General features: G+C 45.9%; 1 protein-coding gene across 2 annotated transcripts in view; it reads right to left on the minus strand.

The window, feature by feature from the left end:
* LOC140393894 (signal peptide, CUB and EGF-like domain-containing protein 3) overlaps positions 1 to 8,847 on the minus strand; it is a 520,338-nt gene extending 511,491 nt beyond the window's left edge. Inside the window, exon 1 of one of the 2 annotated variants that reach the window (XM_072480490.1) lies at positions 7,984 to 8,847. In XM_072480490.1, coding sequence (XP_072336591.1) covers positions 7,984 to 8,083 — 100 coding nt within the window. In that variant the 5' untranslated portion in view covers positions 8,084 to 8,847. The remainder of the gene's footprint in view (positions 1 to 7,983) is intronic. The other variant, XM_072480491.1, reaches the window with a different exon arrangement.
* Between the last annotated feature and the right edge of the window lie 552 nt (positions 8,848 to 9,399).

Consider the following 9,399-nt stretch of genomic DNA (forward strand, 5'->3'; position numbering starts at 1 on the left):
GATGCATACTTGATGGGCCAAGTGGCCTCCTTCTGCACTGTAGGGATTTTATGATCATGCAGCCAGTTATAGCACGTCAGATGTCAAACAAAATCTCAATCGCCGCTGGACGGCCATACTCTTCAGTGCTCCGTCACAGCTCCGCATTTCTGGCTGGGACTTCAAAACTCGGCTTCTCCAGAAATGCAGAGCATACAGTCCATTGGAGAACCCCATCACAGTGGAGTAGTGTCGGGCAGAACATGCACCCATTTTACGGTACTATCTGTTATACGGTAAGTTTGAACTCCCAGTTTGAATGTTTGTAAATGGGTGAATGGGTGACTGAGTCAATGGGTAGGGTGGGTAGGTAGGTACAATGTGTGTATGTCCATAGGGCGGCAGGTGAATAGGGTGGCAAAGGGGTTCAATGATAAGTGGTAGGGCAGTAGGTGGGTAATGTGGCTGGTGGGTAGTCGGGTTGGGTCAGGAGGGGTAATCAGGTTTGGTCAGGGGGGTTAGTCAGGTGGTCAGGAGGGCCCGCCCCGGGGTCAAACACCCCCCCCCTCTCCGCAGGCCGCCGCCGGACCCTTCCACGCCGAGGTCCTGTCAGCTAAGAGCAGGTTAGAACGGCGCCAGTGGGACTTGGGTTTTCTGTTACGGCCGCTCAGCCCATCCCGGGCGGAGAATTGCCGGGGGAGCCCCGTAGAGCGGCCCCCGGCCGGCGCCGCGCCAACCGTGCTGGCACCAGTGGCGCCGATTCTCCCCTCTGCGGAGAATCGCGTCCCGGTGTCGGGGCGGCGTGGCTCGATTCGCGCCGGTCGCGGTGATTCTCCGGCCCAGCCCCGGGCTGACAGAATCCTGCCCATGATTTGGACATTTTCAAAGGGTCTCAGGGAGCATGGGAACTGCCCTTCAGGAGTTCAATCCCCCTGGGCAATTCACAAAGAGATCAGTGCGTCGGAAGTCTCAAAGGTCTGGGCCATCATTTTAGTGGGCACTATCTCTTCAAAAACGCTGAAACTATTATTTTTGCAGCTTAGGAAAATGCCCAAAAATGCGCAGCAAAATTTGTAACAATGTATTCTTAAGTATCAATGGACTACTGGACAACCGAGAAAAGGGTCAGCATTTTATAATACACCCAAGTTTTGATTTTATATCTTCACTGCACCAGATAGTCAGGTCAGAAGGCACCTGGGTGCAACGGAGCTCCACATTAAAGACAAAGCCAAGCCGCCAGTATAGGCAGCTTGGCAGAAATAAAGTGACCTCGCCTTGTGTGATTCACCAATGACACTCATGTTAGACGGAACAGAAATAAAGCTGGAATAAAATGAAGTAAAATCAAAAGACCCAAGCTCACAACCCAACCCTCCACACATTGACCTTATTAACTGTGTCACGATGTGCAACTAACATCAAAGCCAAACATCAGACTAAGAAATCACAGAAGAAAGGGCCATTCAGCCCTTTGCGTCCTGGCCCCTTTTGCTGAGCCTGCACAAGTTGGTAAATTATGATTTTTTTTTAGTTTTGAGGATACATTAACTCATCTTTCCCTCTCTGCAGACGCTGACTAACTGTCTGTACATTTCTGATCTTGTTTCAGATTTCCAGCATTTGCTGGGCATTTTTGCTGAGTTTATTTTACTTTCGCCAATGCAACCTGGTTAATCTCCTGAGGCAAGATTGTGCAGACTTGTCCCTGCCCCCTTCCCAAAAGGTCAAGCTAGTGAAACTTGCCAGCCTTGCCGAGCACAGCATTATTCATCCATGACTATTTGCCTCCCTTTACCATGACATTTCCCATAGTCCCAACAGCTCAGGAGCCATCGTGTCCCACACAGAACTCAATTATCTCTATCTGTTTTTTATCTTTATAATGCTCAATCCCATTCCTAACCAGATATCCACCCAGCTCTTCTTGTCAAATGGCATTAATCAACAGAGCATTAACTACTTTAGCTGGGAACCCATTGCACATATCACAGCCAGGTCGTGTGACACAGGGGAACCCAGAAAGGGGAAGGGAGAGAATCTCATCCTCAGAGGAATCAAAGAACAGGAGCGAGAAAAAAATAAAACTTTAAGCTTGAAGAATATTTCAAATTCCAGCACTCTGATCTAAGCAGCATTGTTGCCAGACTGCAGAGATTTCAGACTGTCTGAAATCTTGGAACAGCTTTCTCAAAATCTCTAAAATCATTACACACGCACATACACACACTCAGAAACACTCACACAGACACACTCACGCGCGCGCACACTCTCTCGCATGCACAATCACACAACACATACCCACGCATGCACACTCTCTCTTACATGCACAAACACACATCACAGACCCACGCACACACACCCTGTCTCTCACACACAGGCACACAGCACAGACCCACACACACTCTCTCTCACACACACACAAGCACACATCACAGACCCACACACACTCTCTCTCTCACACACAGGCACACAGCACAGACCCACGCACACACACTCTCTCTCACACACACACAGGCACACATCACAGACCCACACACACACCCTGTCTCTCACACACAGGCACACAGCACAGACCCACACACACACACTCTCTCTCACACACAGGCACACAGCACAGACCCACGCACACACACTCTCACACACACACAGGCACACAGCACAGACCCACGCACACACACTCTCTCTCACACACACACAGGCACACAGCACAGACCCACACACACTCTCTCTCTCACACAGGCACACATCACAGACCCACACACACACTCTCTCTCACACACACACGCGCACACAACACAGATCCATGCATGCACACTCTCTCACATGCACAAACACACATCACAGACCCACACACACACACTCTGTCTCTCACACACAGGCACACAACACAGACCCACGCACACACTCTCTCTCACACATCACAGACCCACACACACACAGTCGCTCTCTCACACACACGCGCACACAACACAGACCCTCGCGTGCACAACCTCTCTCACACACAGGCACATAACACAAACCCACACACGCACTCTCTCTCCCGCACAGACATACATGCTCTCTCACACACATACACAGACATGCTCTCACGCATATGCTCTCTCTCACACATTCACACACTCTCTCTCACACATACGCACACACTCTCTCACACACGCTCTCTCACACATACACACACGCTCTCTCACACACACAAACTCTCTCTCAGACACGTGTGCTCTCACTCTCACACACACGTGCTCTCATTCACGCGTGCTCTCACTCATACCCGTGCTCTCACTCACACACACGTGCTCTCACTCACACGCGCGTGCTCTCACTCACACGCGTGTGCTCTCATTCTCACACACCCGTGTGCTCTCACTCCCACACATGCATGCTCTCACTCACACACACCCGTGTGCTCTCACTCCCACACATGCATGCTCTCACTCACACACACGCATGCTCTCACTCACACACAATGCCGAAATCCAGAGAAAACAGACACTCTCTCACACACACTCACACACAATGCCAAAATCCAGGGAAAACTTACTCCTCCACAATAAACTTTTGGATACCAGCTGTTTGAGGATTTCAGCCTCTTAAACATTATCGAAAATGCTCCTTAACCTGCTATTTGTGCCCCACTGTGCATCATTTTAGCGAAACCTTTGCATAAGTAGCACTAATTTGGCTGTGTGTTAGTGCACAATAGGATTTACTGTGGCTTTGAATAATGGCACTTCCACTCTCGGAAACAAAGGCAACAAAAAAGAAAAACTGGACATCAGTCGCTTATCGCCTTTGAAGGATGCAAATAATAAGTCTCTTTCTCAATCCCCATCTGTGATCCTTAATTAACTCATTTTTTTCCCCTATATTATTATTCATCACAAATCTCCATTTTAGTTGGAATTATTGCCCCCGAATCAAATCCTAAATATTCTATCTAATACTGAATGATCTTAGTGGATAACAAACTCAGAAGAGCCACATTCATAAATTTGCCTGTACCAGTTCTATCATTCCCTTAGAAGAACAGAGGGTGCTGGAAAAACTCAGCAGGTCTGGCAGCATCTATATCATTCCCTAGTTTGACTAGCCTTGTTCTCACCTCCCCCTCCAAATGACAGACCCGAGATAGGCAAGGAGGTACATGGGCTGCAAGTGCTTTTGTACACCTTTGAGAGTGAAAAGATTAATAACAAACTTTGGCATTTCAGTAACACCCAGCAGCACTTAAAACACTCCCCAACCACTGTTTCATGACTTAGAATTATACAACACAAATTCAGGCTATTCAGCCCAACTGGGATCTGCCGGTGTTACAGCTCCACTTGAGCCAACAGGGGCCTTTCATATACACGCGTGAAGCTTGCATTGGCCAGTTTCACTGCAGTCGGGTGAAATTACTTTTTTGCCAGTAGCCAGTGAGTGGCCCAGCAACAGCAATAGCACTAGGCTCACATTACTTGATCGCAGTCCATGAACTGAACTGACAATTTTAAAAATAAATTGGATGGTACACAACGGATCAGCATGTAACATTCAGCAAAAGAGCTTTTGTGTGCTAGGATCATTCAGCTGTCAAGGCTGATGGTGCAGTCAACAAGGTAGCACTGCCCATGAACAAGGTTATAAATCGCGGCTTAGAACTTCATGGGTCCGACTGCTGCTGAATCTTCCCTATGATATAAACAGGGTGATTCCCACAGCACCGATGGCCAGAGGCACCATGATATAACATGCCATTGCGATAGGGGAGCTGTCCTTCCATATTGCTTAAGTGAAATAGCACTAAATTTGGTTTGTGTTTAGATAAGCTTTTCTCTGTCTGTTTTTATATTAAATATCAGCAGTGTAAATAACGAGTGGCCCTCTAGCTCACTGTGTAAATACACCACCCAAATGTAGTACAGAAACAAGCAAGTCCCAGCTTCAATCCTCTATGACTACTGAGTTTTCTGACCTCAGAGAGTAGCATTAGGGATACCACCACCATTGTTGGCACCAATGAGCTTATAAAAAAGAGAGGAAAATGGGGGTGGGGGAAAGTCATCAAGGGTTCCTGATTCTCAACATTATTCAGTAATCATTATTGATTTTAGCCCTGGATGAAGATCAGTTGCGATGACCCAGCAGCCTCGCCACACTCCCCCCCCCCCTTCCCCCCCCAAAATCGGCAATAACCTGGCAACATTCTTCAGCCCCAGTTTACACGTAAAAGATTGGTCTCTCAGATGAGGTACCACAGAATTGGTGTCACTCACAGAACCAAATCCCTCATGAACCTCTAACTTTGCGAGAGCCCTGGGAGAATCTGCAAGAAATTAAAGAGATTGCATGCCGACAATCTTAAGACTTTTGCTAAGCTGAGAAAGGGTTAACAAATCTTAGAGCTAAAATGCCACAGCTTCAAATTGCACATGAAAACATATTTGTTTCATGTGTTTACAAGCAACACAATGAAAACTACTGAGGGCAGGCACTGAGGGAATCCAACTCTTTACCGCTATTCATCAAATTCTATAAAAGGGGGCCGATTGCAGCTGAGAACTTACACTAATTATTTCTTGCAGAAAATATTCACAACTGAATGGTGACAATTTGTTAAACCTGATTATTTGAAAGCTAAGCATTCAGGATATTGCCAGCTTTGTAGTGTATGAGGCATGGAGAGTGTTAAAAATTCACAACTAATTTCAAGCAGCCAGTATACTCATTTCACTGTCAGAATCCTCCATACCACATCAACCCCCTCCTCTCCCCCCCCCCGACACTCATTTATTAAGTAAGTGTGGATGACCTACAACCCACTCATTTAATGAGAGGTGTCTCGCTTACACATGCAGAGCGTCTATAATGGGAAACATCTTTTGTTCTGTACCAAGGATGTCAGCACTCAAGGTTGAACTAGGTGATATTCCGAAACAGGCTACAAGATTATTTTACTTGAGTGAATTTCCAACAGTCAAACAGATTTATTTTTTTAATCTGAGAGATTTAATTCTTGAGTTGTTGCATCAAGTGTACACAATGTGCAAAACTGCTGTGTTTCTTCTAGTACTTTACTTGCCCCATTACAATCAATAAATGTCATCCTGTTAAAGCCCCACTGTCACATTGGAAGTCAAATCAGATTTTTTAATGGTGCTGATTTAAATTTATTTAATTCTCTTTGGAAGGACTTTTACAAAGGACTGCCTCCAGCAAACTTTATGTTGGAGAACTAAATGCTTATTTAATAAGAAACAAGATGACACGCACATACCCGCAAGAATGCTTCAGTAAGTGATTAAAAGCAGTATGAGATATGGTCAGAAAAATTAGCTCTTTGTGACAATTCAGTAGGAGATGCACCCTCGAGTGCTCCTGATCCATACAGATCAGGAAGGTCCAAGTTCGATCTCTGGTCTGTGCCTTTTTAGTTTATCCCACCTAGGCAGTATCCGGAGCACCAGAATTGGCCTCCCTGCCTTTAGGTTTGGGATAGAGGGAAATCTGCCAGTGTACCTCTTCCTAGTCACTACTCAGTGACTCCTGTTGACATTTGTAAATGTTGGGTACGGATATGATTGGACTGGGGCAGTGATGCTCCTCACAGTCAAATAGTTGCTGAGACGTGCTGGTTAAGTATGAGAAGAATGGCAGCTTGAGTGAGGTAACAGATCATTCCAGCACACGAGGAACCATAACCATTCTCTTCAGAATAGGACAGAAGAAAAATAGTTAACTGTAAGTGCAGCTTTTCACTAATTTATTAGTGAATTATTTTGCACCTATTAGAAATTATTCAAACTAAAAACATCTCACGTGCTGCACTCACTTAACATGCCACAGCTTTTTACAACGTTTTGTTGGCTAGCCATGGCCCAGCTATCAAACCCAGTCAATCTAATGTAACAACCATATATATATTCAGCGATGTTAAACTATGCTCAAAGTGGTGAAAATTCTTGGTTAAATGTTCACTCAGCACTTTGCACAGTAATGTGTCAACATCATACTGAATAAGTCCCAGCTTGTTCAGATTACATTTTTCAGCAAATACATATGTCAGTCGGCCAGCTAATAAACTAAAGACTAAAATCACATTGCAGTGTTTGTTTTGCTATTGTTACAATGTCAGCAGACGCAAGTAAAACAGGATCTGAAAAGCCAGATTTGAGTGTATTGTACTATGTCTGTGGTGGCTGGTTGTGACAAGCCAATTGATTATTTAATTTTCTACTGACTTACAGTTTGCAAGACAATGAGCCAATTATAAATCAATTAACTGGCATCTCCCTGGTCCTATGTAAATGTGTGAGGAATACGAAATGCTGAATTCACCCAGCATCAAATAATGACACTCTATATAAATATCTGTTTTCATCCTTAAATCTACTATTGCAGCGATTATGAGCAGCCAGTTCTCCCAAAATGTACAGCAATTATCGAAAACCTGAATTCATTAAATAATCCATGGCAAAATTCATTGGCTGACCCGCAAAGATCTGTGACATAGTTCCCTTCAACTTTCTAAAATAGACACAGATGGGAAACTTTTATCAAACTAGAACGAGAAAGAAGATGCCCTGAACATGTCATGTTTGAAGGATTGTGCTTTAGCGAGAACAGAGGATAAAATCTTAGTTAAAATATCTCAAAGTTTGTCAGCTTCCCCCCACCCCCAGGTATTTAAATGAGGCATTCATCCAGGATACTGAAACATTTAAAAGTTAGTCACAAATGTTCTTTAAATTGGACCCAAATTGCAAAAACAAATTATGCTGCCCAGTTTGCCTTTTCTTTTCTCTCCCTCTCAGCAGAATTGTTGATCTTATTTAAACACTTGCCCTGTCTCACACAGACAGGCGAATCCCTTGCGCAGTCAGACCCCTGAGCTCCCTCCATTCCATGATCTGAAATTCCAGGGTGAACAGATTCGCAGAAGGACAATATATATACATTTCAAGTGAAGGGGGTTGGGGGTTGTTGGAGAAAGAAGAAGAGGGACTCTTAAGGCTTCCTTACCTTGGTTAGCCTTGCTTCCTGCGGTGCTGAGGGCTCTGAGGAAAATGAGCAGCAAACAGTAGCAGCCGGACAGACGGACAGTCCCCATTCTGTTCCGCATTTTTCAGATGAGTCTTTCTGAGAAGGGGATGAGAAGCGATATTTTTTTTCCAACCCCCCCCCCCCCCCCCCCCCCGCCCTCTCCTATTGAAAGTACTGATGGAGCTGTAAAGAAACCTCGATCGGAGCCTCTCAAGTCAGTCAGATCGCCCTCTGTGGGATTAGAAAGATGTACTCTGTCCTGCTCATTGTTTTAACACAAGGATATGGGGAGGGAGTGGAGGTGAAAGGAGGAGGGGGGCGGGGGGGGGGGGGGTGAAGACAGAGAGAGAGGGAGAGGGAGGGAATCAGAGATGGGGAGAGAGGGTGAGTGTCTGAATCTTGCACTCAATCCGAAGAGGGAAAGATAAAGGGGGAGGAGGGAGACACACGCAATGCTTCCAGTCTCTGCAGGAATTTACAATCAACTACTGCCCCAAAGAAATTCCTACTGAAGAGAGAGAGAGAGAGAAAAGGCTGGACGAGGACTTCCAGTCTCCATGGAAACGGCTTCTCTGGGATCAGGAGGTCAGGACAGGACCATGTGCAATCAATGGATCGATAAAGGCAGGATCATGTCGCTGGGCTAGCCCAGCCATTAGAAAATGCACAAATCCAGCAAGCGGTGAATGGACCTTCAGAGTCTCGCCGTCAGCAGCAAGTGAAATATCACAGAGCAAAGTGATTTCAATGTTTGGCTTATAGTGATAAAGACAGGTTCGGGTTGCAACACCAGCAGTACAAGTTCAATGCTTGTTGGGGATTTTTTTCTCTCTCTCTAAATAGCACGTTATTATAATTAAACACCTACCCGGCCTTGGAAGTAGGAACTTGAACTAGCGATTCAGAACTCAGATTTAAACAAGTGCCTGCAAATGAACTGGCAATTCCTTTTAAAAGTTCAAACGGGGTCAGCCCGCGGAGAGAACTCTCTCCAATTAGTGAGCGGCGACATGCCCATGTATTGAAGGGGGCAGAGTATTTAAATAAGTCCGATTATATTGTGTCCCCGCGGTGCAGTCGATTCACACTGGGGGACAGACAGACAGCTCCATGCAAATTCCCCCAGCTCTGATTCCCACACTCGTCAGCGCGGTGGGGGCGCCACTTTGTCTTCCTCCCTCAGATCCAAATCCCCCTTCGATCTCTGTCAGTCAAACGAGGGGGAGGTTGGGGAGAAATTGGGGGGTCCATTGCAGGGGGACAGGCAGACCCACACCGATTCCTGGGGGGGGGGGGGGGGTATCTAGATGGATAGAAATGTGACCCACCCCCCGCAAGGTAGCATGTTTATCACTCAACTCTCCAGCTCAGTTAGTAAAATGATGGACAACTTTG

Source organism: Scyliorhinus torazame, chromosome 17 (assembly GCF_047496885.1).
Source record: "Scyliorhinus torazame isolate Kashiwa2021f chromosome 17, sScyTor2.1, whole genome shotgun sequence".
Lineage (NCBI taxonomy): Eukaryota > Metazoa > Chordata > Chondrichthyes > Carcharhiniformes > Scyliorhinidae > Scyliorhinus > Scyliorhinus torazame.